The 23,328-nt window shown below is 40.4% G+C and overlaps 1 protein-coding gene across 3 annotated transcripts in view; it reads right to left on the minus strand.

Moving 5' to 3' along the window:
- Positions 1-23,328, minus strand: part of LOC148897610 (transcription factor SOX-6-like) — a 116,528-nt gene that overhangs the window by 20,970 nt on the left and 72,230 nt on the right. For all 3 annotated transcript variants that reach the window (XM_088996511.1, XM_088996513.1, XM_088996510.1), the window contains 2 exons: positions 9,845-9,968; positions 6,777-6,856 (listed from right to left, as the gene is read on the minus strand). In XM_088996511.1, the coding sequence (XP_088852637.1) occupies positions 6,777-6,856; positions 9,845-9,968 (204 nt within the window). The remainder of the gene's footprint in view (positions 1-6,776; positions 6,857-9,844; positions 9,969-23,328) is intronic.

Here is a 23,328-nt window from a genome sequence, read left to right on the forward strand (position 1 = left end):
CTTATCGCTAGTTAGCTACATGTGCTAACTAGCGAGACTGTATAGCTAGTTAGCTTCACATGCTATATTTTTGTTGATAAACTACTTTTGTCACACTTAGAGATATTTGCAATTTTAGCGAGATTGTATCACTAGCTAGTTTTGCATGCTAACTAGTGAGACTGGATCGCTTGTTAGCTTCACGTGTTAATTAGCGAGACAGTATCGCTAGTTAGTTTCACCAGAACCAGAATAAGAATCTTCTTTATTGCCATGTAGAACACACAAGGAATTTGTCTCCGGAAGAAGACTGCACTAGTAGCTGCACTAGTATCATGAAAATTGCAGAGGCCCTATACAGTTGGGTTACTATTTAGAAATGTTGTGCTATATTTTTGTTATAGTATACTTTTGTCAGATTTAAAGATATATTTGCAATTTTAGCAAGACAGTATCGCTAGTTAGCTTCATGTGCTAACCAGCAAGACTGTATCGCTAGTTAGCTTAATTTGCCATATTTTTGTTGATAGTCTACTTTTGTCACACTTATAGATATATTTGCAATTTTAGTGAGACTGTATCGCTGGTTAGATTCATGTGCTAACCAGCAAGACTCTATCGCTAGTTAGCTCCGTGTGCTAACTAGCGAGACTGTATCACTAGTTAGCTTCACGTGCTAACTAGAAAGACTGTATCGCTAGTTAGCTTCAAGTGTTATATTTTTGTTGATCATCTAGTTTTGTCAAACTTATAGATATATTTGTAATTTTAGTGAGACTGTATCGCTGGTTAGATTCACGTGCTAACTAGCAAGACTCTATAGCTAGTTAGCTCTGTGTGATAACTAGCGAGACTGTATCGCTAGTTAGCCTCACGTGCTAACTAGCTAGAGTATATGACTCAAAGACGGTTTTTGATAGTGTCCGTCTGCACGCTTTCACTTTTCTTCCTCTCGCATCTGTTCCATCTTGTCTTTATACGCTAATCCCCCTCTCAGTTGAAAAGACCCCCACTCTTCCCCTCCAGGATTGGCAGATCCAATTTCCTCGTAGTCAAAACTGCAATAATGGCGGTTAGATCCTTTTTTTTTTCGAATATCAATCATACACTGAAAACGGAGCCTCACCGCTGCTTGAAACAAAGCCTGTGATGTCACGCCACTTGTTTTGATTGGAAAGCCTTTGCGGGCTGTCAAAATCCCTCGAAGAACGCGTCGTGAGTGAGACCCGAGCATGAAATGGTGGCGAGGCTGCGGTTCCGTCAATCAAGACCACTGCGGCGCCGCTTCAGCATATTTTTCGCTAAGCGGGGAACCTTCTCATAATGCGGTTTATGTGAAGGCTAATGTTCTATGCTATGCTACATTAGCCAGAAAATTTATATAAACACCTTCCCCCTAATAAATACCGTAATAACCCTGCAAAGTATTTTTTTTGTTTGCTTGTTTTTTTACGGCAATCAGCATCAGCATATTCCCGTTTTTCGCTAAGCGGGGAACCTTCTCAAATTGCGGTTTATGCTAAGGCTAACGTCTATGTTATGCTACATTAGCCAAAAAAAAATATATAAACCACTTCCCCCTCATAAATACCGTAATAACCCTGCAAAGTATTTTTTTGTTTGCTTGTTTTTTTACGGCAATCAGCATCAGCATATTCCCGTTTTTCGCTAAGCGGGGAACCTTCTCATAATGCGGTTTATGTGAAGGCTAATGTTCTATGCTATGCTACATTAGCCAAAAAAAAAATATAAACCACTTCCCCCTCATAAATACCGTAATAACCCTGCAAAGTATTTTTTTTGTTTGCTTGTTTTTTTACGGCAATCAGCATCAGCATATTTCCATTTTTCGTTAAGCGGGGAACCTTCTCAAATTGCGGTTTATGCTAAGGTTAACGTCTATGCTATGCTACATTAGCCAAAAAAAATAATATAAACCACTTCCCCCTCATAAATACCGTAATAACCCTGCAAAGTATTTGTTTTGTTTGCTTGTTTTTTTACGGCAATTAGCATCAGCATATTCCCGTTTTTCGCTAAGCGGGGAACCTTCTCAAATTGCGGTTTATGTTAAGGCTAACGTTCAATGCTATGCTACATTAGCCAGAAAATTTATATAAACAACCTCCCCCTAATAAATACCGTAATAACCCTGCAAAGTATTTGTTTTGTTTGCTTGTTTTTTTTTACGGCAATCAGCATCAGCATATTCCCGTTTTTCGCTAAGCGGGGAACCTTCTCATAATGCGGTTTATGTGAAGGCTAACGTTCTATGCTATGCTACATTCGACAGTAAAAAATAATATAAACCACTTCCCTTTAATAAATACCGTAATAACCCTGCAAAGTATTTTTTTGTTTGCTTGTTTTTTACTGCAATCAGCATCAGCATATTCCCGTTTTTCGCTAAGCGGGGAACCTTCTCAAATTGCGGTTTATGTTAAGGCTAACGTGCTATGCTACGCTACATTCGCCAGAAAATTAATATAAACAACCTCCCTTTGATAAATACCGTAATAACCCACCAAAGTATTTGTTTTGTTTGCTTGTTTTTTTACGGCAATCAGCATCAGCATATTCCCATTTTTCGCTAAGCGGGGAACCTTCTCATAATGCGGTTTATGCGAAGGCTAACGTTCTATGCTATGCTACATTAGCCAGAAAATTTGTATAAACACCTTCCCTTAATAAATACCGTAATAACCCTGCAAAATATTTTTTTGTGTGCTTGTTTTTGCACGACAAAGTATTTGTGACAACGGCTATTGTTTTGACAACAAGGTCCAAACATGCGCCGCCGGCCTGCCACCTCGCAAACATTCCTGTCATAATTGCTACCTCGTAAACAAACTCACTTTTGAGCCAATGATTAAACGCTTCCTCTCTCATTCATGTTTCCTTCGCCACGTCTTTGCTTTGGTAGCGCTTTGACTGTCCTGTGTCAATAGTAGCTAAGGAGAACCCTGATCCACAAGAACAATGCGACAATAAGTGTCTTATTTTCTGTTTTGTTTTCATACGACAGAATGCCAAGCATTTTCCGCCTTTTAGAAATATACGCTCTGATAACCATTAACGCTAAGTGCTAATCTCCCCGCGCAGGTGTCAAGCGGCAGTAAAGTGCGTGATGAATTGCCCGTCCAGGTGTTACGCTTTCGGGAGGGACGGAATTCCTTCTGTCGTGATTCATCGCAACGAAAGGCTTTTGTCTGACGGGCGGATGAGAAAAGAGCGGTCGCTCGCGTGTTACCTGTCGCTCCTCGAGCTTGCTGGCACACGCACAAAAGAATAGCCGATGTTTTGAAACACGGCAAGGATTTAAATCACAATGACTCCAGTGATTAAATCAACTTTTTTTGCAGTCAATCTTAACTCTTCCAGGATTTGATTTGACTTTTAGAGGCGCTTTAATTTCTATTACTGGCCCAAAAACACCTTGTTGGGCTCTATTTAGGGGTTCTGATTATTTGTTTTATTATTCCACTGGCACATCTATCTTTTACAGGACAACCTTTTTGTTTCCTAACTGACATCAGAAAAACATTTGATCGCATCTAAAATACCCAAAACACGCAGGCTGATATTTTTAGTCAAATGCAAAACACTAATAAAAATGAGTTAGTGTCCCAAAATTACTTCAAAATGACCTGGGAAATGGCGAGTTTCAGAAGGTCCCGCCCCCTTGTTCGTGACGTCACGCCAAGACATCGTGCCTTGCTCTAGAATCAAAACAATGGCTTCAAATTCAGAGAAGATGCTTTCTTGTTACTCATCCAGTTATCAATGATTCAAATAGTTCTGATGAGGAAAGCATAAATGTTTGCAATCGATTAAAGAAGTCCTTCCGTATCATTTTGAGGCGTCTGGACTCCAATGTAGCTCCCAGAAAATGCATAAGATTGCGCCCAAGCTCCGTTGGAAATGGGCTGATTTGTCTGCTGGGAATTTGTGTCAACTAGTATCAAATAGTAGTCTTGGTGCAACACACAACGATTCACCATCGCGTTATTTATGTTTTTTCCTTCTAATTTCGCCATCAACACCAAGTTTTCACACCAAACAAAGTACCCAAAATGCATGTCGCTTTCTCGGTCGGGGCGCATTTCTGACGTGACGTCACGTCAGGCATCATCATCAACTCGAAAACAAGACTTCCTGAATATTCATAGCAAGTCTTACAACGTAAAATATAGCTATATGCCGTGGAATCTTTATAAAATACGCTGAGTGGAAGTCATTTGAAGTGATTTTACAAATTATGGACATAACTTGTCCAGAGGCGTCGGTTGTAGAAAGTAGAAAATTATGTTTTATGGGGACCTGGGAACGGATTATTCTCATTTGAATGGTTTCCTATGAGAAATTAATTTTTGGGATACACACTTTTCGCCTTACACACTATGTCTGGGAACCAATTAAGTTTGTAAGCCAAGGTATCACCGTATTTATTTAGGACACTCTGGATACAGACCACCTGTTCCCTGAAAACTCAGCTAGTAGCCCCCCTATGTCATTGCAGCACTACTATTCTTTATTCTTCTTCCTGTCTTATCGCCGACCTCCTTCACAGGATGTTTAACAACACGGACTTCAAAGAAGCACAGGAAAGATGGCAGAGACAGCCGTCAGGCTGTAAACCCTTTCTTTCAGCCATCTTTCTTTCCTTGACATGAAGCCAGTTAGCCTTGACCTGGCATTCGGTTGAGTGGTTTCATGCAGCGGGTAGACGCGGGATAGTTATTATGTCAAGCAAACGGATAACAGGCCCAATAAGAGTGTCTTTTCTCTTTTTATTTCTTTCTTTATTTCTTTCGGACATACTGTATTGCACCACTTGAACTCAGGGGTGCGCTTGTGCCAAGTGGTTTTGTTTATCGGGTTAATATTTCTTTATCTAAATGGAAACAGTGCCTTAAATGCGTCGTCTTTAGGCACTTGTTCTGTCGCGGGAATGTTGTAATTTTCTGAGAGGCTGCTTTTGTTTGCTTTGTCTGCAATTTTCTTTTCAAACGAGGATGTAAAGAAGAGAGGACGTCGCTTATTCAATCAATGTAAAGCGGTCTTTATGTGATGTCGAGGTCAAGGCAGTTAACCATTTTTTTTACTCTTTCAACTACGAGCATTTTTTTTAGCAGAAAAAAAAATGTATGCATGCCAACACTATCAACATTAACACCGAGGTATTCCAAAACAACATCCCAAGAGCTCCTCATATTGGCAATTTTCGTGGTTCGTTCAATTAAATGGCATGCAAAGAAAAAGTGTCATTTCGACAACAGCCAAATCTTCAATTATTTTTCAAGAAATAATTTTGAATTTTGACTTTTTTCCCCCAGCAAATGATTTTCCTTTGGGACGTGCGGATTTTTATGACTTCGGGCAACTAATTTCCTATTTGTGGGCACAATGTTGTAAGTATTTTTTTTTTGTCCTTTAAAGGACAACCGACGCCTCCGGGTTTTAAATTAGCATTACAGTGGGACCTCAGTTTACGAACCCGTTGGCTTACGAACTTTTCGGTTTACAAACGTTACATTCATGAAAAAATTAGCTTGGCATACAAACTATTTTTCGGGATACACACGGAGCAGCCACAATGAGTGATGTGTCGTTCGTGAACAAGCCCGTGCTCCAAATAAGGAAATGGCAGCTGACTTTTTTTTGTCTTCTATTCCCCGCCCCCAGTCATCGGTTAAAGCCACGTGATTGGTCAAGAACGCAGCAGTGGGGCATTGGGTTACAGACAGAGAGTGAGGCCGTTCTCAAAAAAACAAAATGGCGTCTTCAGTTAAAGCCACGTGATTGGTCAAGAACCCAGCAGTGTGTGTGTGTGTGTGTGTGTGTGTGTGTGTGTATGTGGGGGGCGGTTAAACATTAAAGAGACAGACAGACAGAGAGAGAGTATGAGAAAACACACACACACGAAAGGGAGAGGATAGAGCTTGAAACAAAAAAAGTGAAAAAGTGAAAAAAAAACAAGTAAAATGGTGAGAAAATGGATAGAAAACAGTGAAATTTGGACCCATTTCAACTTTGAAATGGGTTCAAAATCAGAGTGTAGACTGGAAGGTTAAAGATCCCATCAATCAGGCTCCACAAATAACCCACACAAGTCATCTGTACACTTGATGCAAAAAGCTATCAACCCAGCTAGACAGATCACAATTGATGAACTAGATACAATTATCACAGAGAAAGCACCTAAAGGGATCATTCCTCAAGATGGTGAAAGAAGAAGGATACGTTCCACATCAAGTGTTTAATGCTGATGAAACCGGCCACTCCATTCCATCAAGACATCAACGACCATCACAAAGGTAAATAAAATGACTTTATTATACAGTACAGTTTATTTATTTAATTAGAAAACTATAGCACATTTATTATACATAAAATAAGGTATATTTTGTGGAGTTTTAAGGCTTAGAAATTAGAAAGTAGCACATTATGTTTTATGGGAGATCTGGGAACGGATTATTCTCATTTAAATGGTTTCTTATGGGAAATGATTTTTTGGGATACACACTTTTCACCTTACACACGCTGTCTGGGAAGTTCGTAAGCCAAGGTCCCACTGTATTGTTCTTTGAGGCTTTCATTCTGAGCATAGGTATCGGTAATACAAGAATGTGCAATTTACCAAATATTTTTGCTTTTGCTTATTACAACTCGTTCATCTATAAAGATGATTCTGATTGTGATCTTTATGTTCTAACGAAAATATCAATATCTCCTGCATTAAAATGACCCCTGAAATTCTAGTGGCCTGATATGTGTGTGTCCGTGTGGTGTGTCACCTGCAGCTGAAGTGGACTGAGCCCGGACGCCGCCGCCGCCGCCATTGTGGAAGGAATGAACTGCATGGGGTAATTGTCACCTGTAGCGAGAACACAGTGGCTTCATGTTTATATTCATATCCCGGTTTAATTCCATATACACCTCCCACTTACACTCCATTCTCCCGAGGTTGGACTCTAAAAGGCTTTCCATGTCCGAGCTTTTGTTCCAGTTAATAATGGCTTTTTAACAACCACCCCTTACCGTTTAAAAAAAAAAAAAAGTATAATAATAATAATGTTTGCCTCTCTTTGGACAAGTGCGCTCATGTAGGGGGAAATCTTTCCAAATGGTGGAACACCTGGAGGAAAGCGAGGAATATTCCAAAAATGCACAGGCTGGATAGTGAACAGAGGTGTGTATACCTTTGTGGGTATTTGCTACTTGTGTTGCTTTTTCCGCCACTAGTGATTTACAAAACTTTTCAAACTACAGTAAAGTCTCATTATATCGATATCGGATATATATCGATAGTCCCGGTTATATCGATACTATTTCTATGCACGCAGGGTCGGATATATCGATAGTCCCGGTTATATCGATATTTTTCGGACTCCCGAGAATATCGATATAACGAGACTTTACTGTAGTTGTACACTACTTAGTGGTGATAGTAGTAGTCGTATCTAGTCCTGTGTGTGTGCGCATGTGTGTACATTCGGCCATGTGTGTGTGTACGACTAGTCTTGTGAGGCCCACTAACATTTTATACCATACGTAGTGCGGACATTTTTGACAAGTGAAGACCTTTTGGCCGGTCCTCACAAGTTTTTCATTTTAGAGGGTCTATATATGCATCTGTTAAAGTTTCAAAGAGGTCCTCACAAATTCACCCAAAATGATTTTTTGGTGTGTATTTTCATTTCACTCGGATACACACACTATTTACTCACTTTGGGTGTTTATGTGCGTGTGTGCGTGGTTAATGAGAGGAAAAAGTTCATAGCACAAAAAGTAAAACGATATTTTAACCAAATTCACAACAGGGGTGAGGACTTTGAATGTACCCATTCAGAAACCTCACTCCTACCGTTATTTCAGTTTCAAGTCCATTTTTTATTTCTTTCTTTTTAAAGAAGTTCAAGTGGGAAATGGGGTGACATTTAGTGTTCAAATGTAACACTAGTTCTTCTCTAAACTTATCAGCAACAGTGGTCCTCACTCCTTATTTGAAGTAATCCGGACCTCACAAAACCATTGAAACAGTAATGTGTGTGTGTGTGTGTGTGTGTGAATAATTTTATATCTGTTTGCAGCATATCTTCAATTGACCATTGGTGATTTTCCAAATCACCTTTCAGACATACGTACTGTTGAACCAATGTGTACATTGATAGCGTACATATGTGTGTGTGTGTCTATGTGTGTGTGTATACCTTTAATTGACTTTTTTGTTCTGGCAAGAGCCATGTCATCAGTCTATTTCTTTATGATGTGTGCGTTCTCAAGGCAGTGTGTACTGTGAGAGTGTGTATTAGCGTGTGAGTGTGTGTGTATAAGGTGTGTGTGTGTGTATAAGGTGTATGTGTGCATTCATCTGCAAGTGTGTTTTTATTTTTTAATTAGGAAGCACATTTTGCTCCAGAATTCTCCACTTGTCTCAAGATGACATTATAGAATGCTTTTTTTTTGAAAGGCACGTATAAATGACATGTATTATTATTGAATTAAAATGTATTATTATCATATTAATATTATTATATTATGTGAGCGTGACTTCCGGGTTGAGTGAAAGCTGGCTCGTGTGGCTGCCGCTGCTCACCCACTGATAAAACGTATCCTGTGACTGTAAAGTGACCTTGAAAGTTTTGAAAGGCGCTTAGAAATGAAATGTATTATTATTACTGCATTGATGCATCCACTACTGCATATGTTCAGCAACCTTGTATGTGTGTGTGTTTTTTTAATGCTTTAATATTTTTTGTTATATGTTAACCGTGTGACATGTTTCACATTGCAGATATTTTGCGCAGCTTTCAGCACGTATTAAAAAAGAAAAGAGACATGACATTCCAGGCTGGGCTGTGTCCAATGTATTGTTGAGTGCCTTGTAAATCTCTCCACTCTTTTGCACAACATTCCTCACCTGACACACCTCATTAACGTGAACCGGGTTCCCATTGTGTGTGTGTGTGTGTGTGTGTGTGTGTGTGTGTGTGTGTGTGTGTGTGTGTGTGTGTGTGTGTGTGTGTGTGTGTGTGTGAGAGAGAGACAGCATGGGAGGTGCCACTGATAAGAGCTGTCTTTGTCAGAGGCAGATTGTTTATCCAGAAAACATTTATTTCCTCCGCATTCATCACCGCATTGTTTCCCGTGCGTGCACGTGTGTGTTTGTGTTTGTATGACTAGTCTTGTGAGGACCACTAACATTTTATATCATATACATAGTGAGGACATTTTTGACAAGTGAGGACCTTTTGGCCGGTCCTCACAAGTTTTTCATTCTAAAGGCTTCTGGAAGGTCTATATATGCATATGTTAAACTTTCAGAGAGGTCCTCACAAATCATCACCAAAATGATTTTTGGTGTGTATTTTCATTTCACTTGGATACACATACTTTTTATTCACTGTGTGTGTGTTTATTGTGTGTGTGTGTGTGTGTGTGTGTGTGTGTGTGTGTGTGTGTGTGTGTGTGTGTGTGTGTGTGTGTGTGTGTGTGTGTGTGTGCGTGGTTAATGAGAGGAAAAAGTTCATACCACAACAAGTAAAACGATATTTACACCAAATTCACCACAGGGGTGAGGACCTTGAATGTAGCCATTCAGAAACCTCACTCCTGCTGTTATTTCAGTTTCAAGTCCACTCTTTGTTTCTTTCTTTTTAAAGAAGTGGGAAATGGGGTGACATTTAGTGTTCAAATGTAACACTAGTTCTTCTCGAAACTGATCAGCAACGGTGGTCCTCACTCCTTATCTGGAGTTATACAGACCTCACAAACCCATTGAAACAGGAATGTGGGCGTGTGTGCATGTGTGTGTGTGTGTGTGTGTGTGTGTGTGTGTGTGTGTGTGTGTGTGCGCGCATACCTGGTTTGTATGACATGCCCGGTGGGAAGAGGAAACCTTGCTGTGCGGCGGCCGCGGCGGCCGCCAAAGATCTCTGATCGTGAGGGAACACGGGGATCATGAGGGGAGGCATCTGACCTTGGACCTGCGAGAGACCAGCCGTCATGGTCAGCGGCAAAGATTCATTCAATGAACATGAAATAACATGATGATGTGATGTTTATTTGTTAACTCATTCACTGCCATTCACCAATTTATTCGGGAATTGAAAATTTGACGTTGAGCGCCATTCCTGAATTTGTTCAGGTTTTTTTTTCATGCTTGGGTGCCGATAAAGCGCTGGCCATGGCCTGTGGCAAGGTTTTTTCTTTTGCACTCGCGCTGAATGTTCAGGAAGTCTTGTTTTTGAGTTGGTAACGATGCCTGACGTCACGTCACGGAGGGAACGCCCCTGAACGAGAAAGGACACACAATGCATTTTGGGTACTTTGTTTGGTCTGAAAATTTCGTGTTGATGGCGAAATTAGAAGGAGAACTCATAAATAACGCGATGCTGAATCGTTGTGTGTTGCACCAAGACTACTATTTGATACTAGTTGACACAAATTCCCAGCAGACAAATCAGCCCATTTCCAATGGAGCTTGGGCGCCATCTTCTGCATTTTCTGGGACGCTACATTGGAGTCCAGACGCCTCAAAATGATACGGAAGGTCTTCTTTAATCTATTGCAGACATTTATGCTTTCCTCATCAGAACTATTTGAATCATTGATAACTGGGTGAGTAACAAGAAAGCATCTTCTCTGAATCTGAAGCCATTGTTTTGATTCTAGAGCAAGGCAAGACGTCCTGGTGTGACGTCACGAGCAAGAAGGCGGGACCTTCTGAAACTCGCCATTTCCGGGGTCATTGTGAAGTAGTTTTGGGACACTTTAACTCATTTTTATTGGTGTTTTGCATTTGACAAAAAAATATCATACTGCGTGTTTTGGGTATTTTAGATGCTATAAAACGTTTTTCTGATGTCAGTTAGGAAATCAGAAAAATGGTGTCGGTTGTCCTTTAAAGGTTTTCTGATTCTGATTCTGAACAAATTTTAAACATCTTTTCATTTCCATACACATCGTTTTATTTTCTCGGACCTCCGTTTTTATTATACTTCTGATCAATGGCATCAAATCTAAATGCAGGTCTGTCGAATGGGACCCAAGAAAAAAAACCACCACAAAATTGAAAAAAAAGCCCCTATTCATTGTGCTCCTCTGGGAACGTTGAGACTGACTGAAAGCTCAAACACACAAAGATCTCCTTTTACCCACAAGGTGCTGGGGGTCCCGGCCCTACTCGGCCCCTAAGAAAACACAAGGGCCTCTCCTTGCTAAACACGAGTGGACTTACGCTGACACACTATTACTAGTTGTCTTGTGCGTGGGGGCAACGAGGACGGCGATGTCCCAATGGAGACGAGTCTTGGTGAAATCAAGCCACTGTGAGTGAGTCATGTGACTGCTTTGTTTTTGCCATTGTTTGCCTGTACCAAAATCTTCTTTAATAATAACAATAATAATAATAATAATAATAATAATAATAATAATAATAATAATACATTTCATTTATAATCGCCTTTCAAAACTCTCAAGGTCACTTTACAGTTCAGGATAAGTTTTTTTTCTGCGGGTGAGCAGCGGCAGCCATACGCGCCAGCGTTCACTCAACCTAGAAGTAACTCAAATAGAATAGTAAGACAAATACATAAAAAGCTAGCTAGCAAGCCAATAGATAGCTAATAGCTAGCCAGCCAGATAGCTATTGTATGGTATTACAGAAAAGACAAAGAGAAATGCCAGACGTGCAAAAAATGTGTCCTCTCCAGTGCCAGGGTTTTTGTCATTGTCACTCCAATTCCATGACCCACAGAATATATAGTTTTAGGACTACATAAACATTTAATACAGCGTAAGAAACCTTAGACTCTCTTCTTTCATCAAGAAAGAAAGAGTTAATTCCTAAATTATATGGGTCTGGAGTTATATGAGCTTGAAATGGGGGTGAATGTCCAAAATACAATGCGATACATACATATTGGTTTATATAGCGCATTAACAAAAGCTTAAGCTAGAACAAAGCGGTAAATGCTGCCCCCTCGTGGAAGGGAAAAAAACATTGCCAAAAGGTTGGCCAGCACTTTATCGGCACCTAAGCACGAAAAAAAAAATACCAGAACCAATTTGGCAATGGCGCACTGTCATAGTTTCAATTCCCGAATAATTTTGTGAATGGCAGTGAATTAATTAAGTGAGTTAATGACAATTGTTCCACCTGTTTGAAAATGTTTGATTCATTATGTGATGATTAAATGATGTATTTTGGATTACAACGCTCTTGGAGCACTCGCTCCTTGAGGCACTTTATGCAAAAAGCTATCCATTCCATCCAGCCATCAACGACCATCACAAAGGTAAATGAAACGATTTTATACAGTACAGTTTATTTCTTTAATTATAATACCATAGCACATTTATTGTACATAAAATAAGGTAGATTTTGTGTAGTTTTAGGCTTAGAAAATTAGAAAGTAGAAAATTATGTTTTATGGGGAACGGATTATTCTCACTTTAATGGTTTCCTATCGGAACTTAAGTTTTAGGATACACACTTTTCGCCTTACACACTCCGTCTGGGAACCAATTAAGCTCGTAAGCCAAAGTATCACTGTAGTTCAATTTTGAAGAAGAAACAGATGTGACATACACACAAAAAAAACATGGCTCAATGTACACAAAGTCGCGCACACACTAAGTACTAGTACCACGACTACCGTGTAAATAGTTGGTAAAGTTTGGCAAATGTAAAATTGTTACACCATTGATATTGTTAAATACATCATTTTGCCATCAAAAGCACATTTTTAATGTTGCAGTTGCCTAAATTGTTCAACATTACAGCGTTAGTCATTGCATGTGGGTGGAACACGGCGGCAACGTTTGACGCCTTGACCTAAAGCACAAGTCATCTCACACGTACGTTCCAGTATTAAATTACTCTCATAAATAAAATACATCTTGGCTGACTAATCAATTTCATCATGCTTTTTCTTTTTCTCTTCTTCTCGTTTTAAGGATAATTCTGCATGTGGGAGGAACCATTTTAATTGTGAGTCACTGAAACCCCAAAATGATGTTTATAGGTTTCCATAGCGATTCAAATAACAAATCACGTTCAAAACATGACGCAAGGGCTGACCATGATAACAGAATACAACATAAACAAAAACCATCAGATGGAACGGGAGGAAAGTGCTAGCATAAAAGCTACAAATGAAAAACAGAAGGAGGAGCGACAAGAGGAGGAGGCGTGTGGCTTTGCAGTCATTAATTAGCCCAGTTAGCTCCGGCCCGCGCGCTGTGGTCGGGGCCCGAGTGCCTTTGTGGGTCCTAAAGGGAAATGGGCCACATATGAGAGTCATTACGGGGATGGCCTGAACAAAAGCGCACGACTGTCAGCCGAAAAGTGGTACTCACTAATACCCAAACAAGACAAATGCATATATAATTTTTGTACATAGCATTTTTAAACATAAATTGGATAGTTTCTCTACCTCTATGGTACTTTGGTGTCCCAACACAGTGATATCTCACCTTACGAACTTCATTGGTTCCCAGAAAGTGTGTGTAAGGCGAACAGTTCGTCTGCCAAACATTTATTTCCCATAAGAAACCATTAAAAATGAGAATAATTCATTCCCAGGTCCGCATAAAACAGAATTTTCTCCTAAATAAGCCTTATAACTACACAAAAAGACCTTATTTTATGTATAATAAATGTGCTATGGTATTGTAATTAAATAAATGAACTGTACGGTGTAATAAAATCGTTGTTTTTAACTTTGTGATGGTTGTTGATGTAGTTGCCTCTTGATGAAATCCGAGTGAAGTTGCCGTGCTTTCTCAGCCATAATACCATCACTTACAATGTACCCTGCTAGCTGCTTTTCGTTAATCCAAATCAACATAAGTTTGTCAACCTACTATTGCCTGAGACTGTTGCCTTAGACAACACAGAAACACCCTTAGCCACACGTACCAATGGTCGACTTTTCGGTCGCATAATAGCAAAAGTACTCCACTCGATAGCAAACCACGTCTGCACTCAAAGAAAAGGGGTGTGGAAAACTAGTTCGCCTGTCACTGTGGCGCTGTTCGACCGTGTGGTTTGGTGTTGATCTGCCGAAAACTAGATTGTATACCAAGATTATATTCTCGCGAATTTAATGTTTGTAAGGCGAAAAGTTCGTGAGCTAAAGCGTTCACGAGATGAGGTATAACTTGATAGATAGATAGATAGATAGATAGATAGATAGATAGATAGATAGATAGATAGATAGATAGATAGGGCCTTTGTATGCTGCTTACCGTGATCCATAAGCAGATTTAATGTTGGAAAGAGGACTTTCAAGATTAGATCAATAGAAATTAAGTGGCTCTTGTGATTTTTGTGTGTGTTTGTGGATACGTGCGTGCGAAACCATATCTATAAGAAAAGGGGATTTCGGAAGTATTTCTTTAACCTATGGACATCCCCCCCTGCTGACTTCCCACACCATTTAAAACCACATGACAGGAAGCCCGGGTCACTTTGAACTTTGCAGCGCACACTAACAATTTTACGAGTAAAAAAAAGCCTTGTCTCTGAACTCTCACAACTGTTTGAATTTTCGTTAGCTTTTGGCAACAGAAGATGTGTTAAGACATAGGTGTCAAAGTCAAGGCCCACGGGCCAAATCCGGCCCGCCACATCATTTTTTTCGGCCCGCGAAAGCAAATCAAACTTGTTAAATTCCATGATGATTGCTAAAATCTGAGCCAAAATGTCATATTTTTGGATGTCAACCACAATAAAAGTCATTATTCTTGACTTCAGATTTGAAAACGAGTTATTCATTAATTTGCTGTGTGCTCTATATGTAATATTTGAAGGGATTTAAACATTCATAACGGCCCTCGAGAGGAAACCATAACTATAATGTGGCCCGTGGCAAAAAATGACTTTGACACCCCTGTGTTAAGAGAAGAAGGTAAGAAGAGAAGAAGAATCAGGAAGCAGGAAGACGGCAGCTTTTAAAAGAGTTTGGTGGGTCGGCCGGCTATGGTTAGAAGATGGAGGATTTTATCACAGCCTGGCTGGCAAGTCATCGGGTAGTAAATGCTCGGTGAGCATTTGTTGGATGGTGAAATGGGCAGTGTGTGGTTGATTGCGGAATTTCACCGTTCACGGGTGGGCAGGTTCAGTCTGTCCAACTTGACATACAGAAGCAATTAAAAAGTACAGTGATACCTCTGCTTACAAACTTAATTGGTTACCAGAAGTTATAAGGCGAAAAGTTCATCTTCCAAACATTCATTTCCAATACAAAAACATTAAAATGAGAATAATCCGTTCCCATATTCCCATAAAACCTAATTTTCAATAAATAAGCCTTAAAACTACACCAAATATACATTATGTTATGTATAATAAATGTGCTATTGTATTGTAATTGAAGAAATAAACTGTTCTGGATTATAAAGTTGTTTTATTTACCTTTGTGATGGTAGTTGATGGCTTTATGGAATGGAGTGGGAGCAGGAGGAGGGGAGGGAGTTACCCTCACTCACACTGTCCTCTGCTAGCTGTGTTTCGTTAATCCAAATCCACAGACGTTTTTCAACCTCTTCTATTGCCTGAGACCGTTGCAGAGACACCATAGAAACACCCTCAGCCACACACCCACCCTTAATAGCTTCCTTGTTCTTAAGGTTGGTAGCAATGGTCGACTTAGCATACTGGTACAGGGACGCTAAGTCACACAAACGCACACCTCGTTCGTGTTTTTCGATGATCTCCTTCTTCTTTTCGACTGTAATTTTCTTTTGTGCCTTCTTCGGCTTAACACTAGCCTGTGGTGGGATCTTTTTTGGTCCCATAATAGTAAAAGCACTACACTTGATAACAAACCACATCCGCACTCAAAAAAAAGGGGGTGACAAAAATTAGTCCGCCAGCCACCGTGGCGCTGTTCGACCGTGTGGTTTGGTGTTCATCTGCTGAAAACTAGTTCGTCAGCCGGGACTATATGCTCACGAATTTATTGTTCGGGAGGCGAAAAGTTCGTGAGATGAAGCGTTCGTAAGCTGCGTATATATTTGTTCATAAAATTACTTTTTTTTTGCCATCAAATTGCACACAAAGCTTGTCTCCATGGAGCTCAAACAGTAGCATGTGGTCATCCCTATTGAGAATCTTGGTTGAGGAGCAGCATCTGGATTTGATAAGTGGAAGCAGACCGACTGAACAAACAGTGCGTTTTAGTGGCCAAAAGAGATGTTCATTGAGCGAGCGCCTTATAGACAAAATATAGTTAGGTTTGCATTATCAAGGGCAAACTAATATATTTGAACATTTGAGCCTTTTACTGAGCGAGTTGCTTGTTCTGTAGCCACAAAGGGACATAAGTCTTCTTGTGCCGGTCCCAAGCCCGGGCTAAATACAGAGGGTTGTGTCAGGAAGGGCATCCGACGTAAAAGCTTGGCCAAAACCAACATGCGGATCAAACCTCTAAAGATGGAGGACACTGATTCGCTGTGGTGACCCCTTGAAGGGAAAAGCCGAAAGGAAAAGAAGAAGGTACTAGCAAGTTCTCAAAATATAGTTATAAAAACTAACATGTTACGTTTTAAGGTGGTACTTTTTGGGCCTTTTTTAATATTGGAAAAATAGCCTGCTTAAGAAAAAAAAGTCATTATTTTGATGTCAACATTTAACCTTTCCGAGCCGAAAATACAACCCAAGTGTCTGTTTGTTGATAGCGCCACTTTGCTATTTGCTAGGATTGTGGCGTTTACTAGCACAGTGCCGTTTGCTAGCATGGTATCATTTGTTAGCACAGTGCCGTTTGCTTGCAAGGTAGCGTTTGCTAGCATGGTACCGTTTGTTAGCACGGTCCCATTTGCTAGCATAGTGCCGATTGCTAGCACAGTGCCGTTGTTAGCATGGAGCCGTTTACTAGCACGGTGCTGTTTACTAGCACGATGTCGTTTGCAAGCACGGTCCCGTTTACTAGCACGGTCCCGTTTGCTAGCACGGTGCCATTTGCTAGCACTGTGCCGTTTGCTAGCATGGTGCCGTTTGCTAGCAAGGTCCCGTTTGCTAGCATGGTGCCATTTGCTAACATGGTGCCATTGTTAGCATGGTCCCGTTTACTAGCACGGTGCGGTTTCCTAGCACGGTGGCGTTTGCTAGCATGGTCCCGTTTGTTAGCACGGTCCCGTTTGCTAGCACGGTGCCATTTGCTAGCACTGTGCCGTTTGCTAGCATGGTGCCGTTTGCTAGCAAGGTCCCGTTTGCTAGCATGGTGCCATTTGCTAACACGGTGCCATTGTTAGCATGGTCCCGTTTACTAGCACAGTGCGGTTTCCTAGCACGGTGGCGTTTGCTAGCATGGTCCCGTTTGTTAGCACGGTGCCGTTTGCTAGCACGGTCCCATTTGCTAGCACAACGCCAAATTGCAGGTAATTTTAAAACTACGAAAGATTGACAGGTACTCCACGGGGTAACTCAGTGTCCGTTGTTTCCAGATTCTACAAGTTAGCATTTGGGCATGAAAGAGTAGGCTATGTTGTTATCTGGAAAACTAAGTTCCTGAAGGCAGCACATTCTAATTAATTTCATGAACTGAGTGTTGTTGAGTAAATGAAGAAAACGAAGATGAAGAAAGGCGCTCCAACTGTGAACAAAAGCTGCTCAATTTGTGCCGGGCCTCCGTTTCTGTCTATTTCATCAAAGCGGCGGTCTCGTTGGACAATCTCGACCCGCTGTCATCTCCAGGGCGACCGACTCCCTCTACAGACCTTTGGATTTCTCATGCCTGCTCCTTTAGGTGTGATGTGGTTAACGAGCTCTTGTGTTTTTTTAAGTTCTTCTTCACCACGAGGACCCCGCCTCTTTTGAATTCTAATAAAGCTTACATCGGACTTCATTAGTGCCGCCGAACCGCGGGGGGGGAGGCAACAACTGGTATTCTGTCCCATGCTGTGAAGCACGGTCGCCGAAGCGGCTTTCAAACAAACGTCTCCTGAAAGGTTAGCAGCGTGTTCTTATGGAGCTCTCAGCTGGACCGCTTGTTTCACGCCGAGCCGGAATTGCTTCAACGTGCTGCAAAGTGTGCGGCAATGAGGAAACAATGGCACGTGTTTGCCAGACGCCGACAGCTCAGTCGTCATGGCTACAGTCCAAGGCCCATTTGCCGGCGGTGGGCAGCTGGTCTGCTTCCACTTACACCGGAAAGACATTTTAACGTCACAAATTTCACTTTAGAAATAAAGGTTTCCCCTCTGTGTCCTTACATATAAATATTATCCATCTTCAGTTTGTAATAATAAAACTTTCAGGACAAGCCCTGAAACACAGTTTCCTCTCACACATGATGAGTGTTCTAAATGCCCTGAATTTCTACTTTCTTTCTTTCTTTCTTTGTATCCATTGACCCATCCGTCCATCTATCTATGCACTGATCCATAATATATAGACAGATATTACAGTGAGACCTCAACTTACAAACACCTTAATTTACAAACTTTTTGTCTTACAAACGTCAAATTTATGAAAATTAAACCTTATAATAAGCACTACTTTCATAATACACACCCACCACGGCTGGCGGAGTGATCTTCGGCGGAAGCACATGACCGAACAGCACCAGAGGTTAAGTTAACAACAGTCCTTATGGAAGGTGACTCTCCTTCCATAAGCCATCAACGACCATCAAAAAGGTAAATAAAACTTTATTTTACAGCACAGTTTATTTCTTTAATTACAGTCCTCATGTAATGCGCCTCTCCAAACAGCAATTCCCTTTGACCTTTGACCTCCAACGCCATTCCATCAAGCCATACATGACCATCACAAATGTAAATAAAGTGACTTTATGATACAATGCAGTGTATTTCTTTTATTACAATACAATAGCACATTTATTATACATAGAATAAGGTATGTTGTGTGTAGTTTATTATTATTATTATTATTATAGGTATATATAAGTATATTTTATGTAAACACGGCAACGGATTATTCCCATTCTAATGGTTTCCTATGGGAATTTTTTTTTTTAGATACACACTTTTCGCCTTACACACTCTGTCTGGGAACCAATTAAGTTCGTAAATTGAGGTATAGTATTATTGTTAATAGAAGTCATAACGGATCGTCGTGCACATTCCACCATGATGTCCCTGATCCACTGGTGAAAAGGACGCTTTGATCCTCTCCCCTTTCATCCAGAACTGCCTCATGTAACAAAGAGGTTACAGAAAGTGCTTAAGAATGAATGACTCTATGCGTTTTTGTTTTGTCATATTATTTGTCTTTTTTTTTGTTCGTTTGACTTCAAGATGGCGCCGCAAGTGTTGCTGCCTTTCCAGCGGCTCCTGTATTTTGTTTTTCTACTTCATTATTTTCTTTCTACTTCCTTTCATAACTTTGCTGCTGAAATGTCAATTTCTCCATTGCGAGACTAATAAAGGTAAATCCAATCCAATCCAATGAAACCAGATGTTGCATTCAGGGACATTCTGAAATCTGAGTTTTACTTTGCCAACTATCTGCTAGTTCCTAATAATAATAATAATAATAATAATAATAATAATAATAATAATAATAATAATAATAATAATAACAACTACTACTACTACTACTACTAATAATAATAATAATACAAAATAATACTAATAATACATTTCTTTTATAAGCGCCTTTCAAAACTCTTAAGGTCACTTTACAGTCACACGATATGTTTTTCCGTGGGTGAGCAGAGGCAGCCACATGCGCCAGCTTTCACTCAACCGGGAATAACTCAAATAGATAGAAAGCTAGCTCGTTGTACGCTTACATGTTCCGATGATATATATATATATATATATATATATATAATATGAGAAGGATCAAAATCAGACAAAGAAAAATTACATTTGCTTTCTTACATAAAACTTTTAAAAAACATGTTTTCATCTAACACAGGGGTGTCAAAGTCATTTTTTGCCGCGGGCCACATTATAGTTATGGTTTCCTCTCGAGGGCCGTTATGAATTTGGGGAAGCCATTATAATGTTTAAATCCCTTCAAATATTACATATAGAGCACACAGCAAATTAATGAATAACTCATTTTCAAATCTGAAGTCAAGAATAATGACTTGTATTGTGGTTGACATCCAAAAATATGAAATTTTGGCTCAGATTTTAGCAATCATCATGGAATTTAACAAGTTTGATTTGCTTTCGCGGGCCGAAAAAAATGATGTGGCGGGCCGGATTTGGCCCGCGGGCCTTGACTTTGACACCTGTGATCTAACACAACTCAACACATTCCAACATAAAATCAATATGCAGTGCGGAAATTGTCTATCAGGGTGAAATATGGGATGTTATGAAGTGAAAAAAGAATGAAAAGAAGAGCGAGGACGAGTGGGAGGACGGCTGGGGGGCATCAATCGCTGCCGGGGGTGATCAATGCGAGGGTGGCCGATCCAGCCATAACGATGCAATTACAGGGTCACTGCACACCCGTTCATGTGCGTTGGAAAGAGGCACGGAGAATAAAAGGTGATGTCTGGACATGCCCTGTTATTACCGGCGTACAACAAGACGTAAATCGATGGAAAGGACAATGGACGTGTTTGAAAAGAGGAGAGAGGGCAAGAAATTAATGACAGAAGGCAGTGGTGGCGTGTGTGTGTGTGCATGTGTGTGCGCATGTGTGCGTGTGTGTGTGTGTGTGTGTGTGTGTGTGTGTGTGTGTGTGTGTGTGTGTGTGTGTGTGTGTGTATAAGGGTCAAATATGAATACAGCAAGTATCCAATGTACATATAATTTTCTCTTCACATTTGTGTCCACTTTTATCTGTTTGGTCAAAAGTATTGGGACGATGACTTTTACAATTTGAGATTTTTCCTCTAACAGTGATACCTTGGCTTACGAACTTAATTGCTTCACAGAGAGAGTGTGTAAGGTGAAAAGGATGTATCCCAAAAATTAATTTACCTTGGGAAACCATTAAAATGAGAATAATCCGTTCCCAGGTCACGATAAAACATAATTTCCGACTTTCTAATTTTCTAAGCCTTAAAACGATATAAAATATACCGTACTTTATGTATAATAAATGTGTTGTGGTATTATAATTAAAGAAATAAACTGTGCTAATAATAATAAAGTCTTTTTTTATTTACATTTGTGATGATCGTCGATGGCTTGATGGAATGGTTTCCTCAACATGAAACACTTGATGAAGAACGTAACCTTCTTCTTTCACCATCTTGAGGAATGATCCCTTGTAGGTGCTTTCTATGCGATAATTTTACCTAGTTCCTCATCAATTGTGTTCTGTGTAGCTGGGTTGATAGGTTTTTGTTTTTGTTGTAGGTTTTTTCACTTTCATCTGTTTGGTCAAAAGTATTGGGACGATGACTTTTACAATTTCAGATTTTTCATTGTCATGATGCTAAAAGAAATGTTAAATAATTTTGTGTGTTCTGGATTTTGGATGGGAGAAAGGTGCACATTTCTCCCCATCCAAAACAGTAGAGTTGGGCGACCACTAATTGATTTAGACTGATTGAGAAGGTGATTGCAACCACCTGGGAATGGCCAATTGCCGCTGGGACCTGATTGGCCAGAAGCTCAGGTGAAGCACCTTTAAAGCCAGCCTGAGCCAGTCTCTTCGAGGAGGAAGAAGAGGGACAAAGGACAACCTGGAGAGCAGTGTTACCTGGGGTCTGCCGAAAACTGATATCAACTTCAAATAAAGAAAACTCACAATACCCTTCCTGCATCTGGCTGAGTGAACTTTTATCAACTTTCCACCTGCTTGCTGTCTCGCCGCACGACAATTGGTGGCAGTGGCGGGATCGTTTCACCCTGCATGAAGAAGGTGGGATCGTTACGCCTTACTGAAGTGGAAAAGATAGAAGGAAGCCGAGATGGAGAAGGTGGGACGAGGAAGAAGTTGTGTAGCACGGGCCAATCAAACTGGACTGAAGAGTTCTGAAGGGGATCAAGGAAACCAGAAGCTTGAGTTGCCCCAAGAAGATGCCGTTCTTCTTTTCCATGAGGCGTCTGACAGTTGCCAAGCCAAGGATGGAACTGAGCAGAGTGAGATGGAACCAGTGGTGAAGCCTAAGACTCAGACAAGAGGTGATGTTGATTGAACAGATCTAGAGATCAGATGCACCCAACAAGTAAGAATGGACATTTGACAGTCGATCTAGTTAACATTATCCTCCTCTGGGACCGCAGCCCCGGGGCGCTGACTCTCCAACAGCCAGGCCAACGAACCTTCCTCCCGCACAAGAAACTCCCAAGTTGGGTTACTTAACATGCCCAACCTCCACAGTTTCATCATCTAAGACAAGCTGCAATTCCCATGGTTTCTGAACCCAGAATTCCAGAAAGAATCGGAAGATGCAGAACGTCAGAAGCTGGAAGAGGATCTCCAGCGAGAATAACGGCAAGAATTTATCAGGGAGAGATTGGCACCCTGGACAGAAGGTGTTAATATTGTTGCATATGGGATCAAGTAAGCTACTGGCAAAGTGGCAGGGCCCATACGCTGTGACTAGGAGAATAGGACCTGTCACATATGACTTTCTCTGCCCTGACAACAAATGTTATTGCTGATTATTTGACAAGAATGTCTGAACTCTGAGGAGAGGGGGTGAATGATGTCATGATGCTAAAAGAAATGTTAAATAATTTTGTGTGTTCTGGATTTTGGATGGGAGAAAGGTGCACATTTCTCCCCATCCAAAACAGTAGAGTTGGGCGACCACTAATTGATTTAGACTGATTGAGAAGGTGATTGCAACCACCTGGGAATGGCCAATTGCCGCTGGGACCTGATTGGCCAGAAGCTCAGGTGAAGCACCTTTAAAGCCAGCCTGAGCCAGTCTCTTGGAGGAGGAAGAAGAGGGACAAAGGACAAGCTGGAGAGCGGTGTTACCTGTGGTCTGTTGAAAGCTGATATCAACTTCAAATAAAGAAAACTCACAATACCCTTCCTGCATCTAGCTGAGTGAACTTGTATCCTCTTTCCACCTGCGTGCTGTCTCGCCGCACGACATTCATCATAGTTGGTTTCTATTTTCATTTTGACTTGAGTCTGTTTTTAAATTTATTTTAAATATTTTTACAGCAACCTTGTTTGTTTTTATCTGTTTGAAAAAGCATGATTTTTTTTTGTATTAGTTTTATTTTCTTTTTTTGATATAGGCAATATAAAAAAAACAAGTCACTAAATCTTGAGCAATAAAGTCTAGAAAACACTCATTTCCAAACGACTATTCAACCTTCCAACAGTTCAGCTACTCATGCTTATTCTGAACAAATATATTGCAAAAAAAACATTGTGGAAACTCGACTGTTTAACAAAAAAAAAGATTCCAAATATAAAATCCTCATTATCCAACCTTTTTT

The sequence above is a fragment of the Hippocampus bargibanti genome, linkage group LG05, assembly GCF_051943395.1.
Source record: "Hippocampus bargibanti isolate YZ-2025 linkage group LG05, ASM5194339v1, whole genome shotgun sequence".
Taxonomy (NCBI): Eukaryota; Metazoa; Chordata; class Actinopteri; order Syngnathiformes; family Syngnathidae; genus Hippocampus; species Hippocampus bargibanti.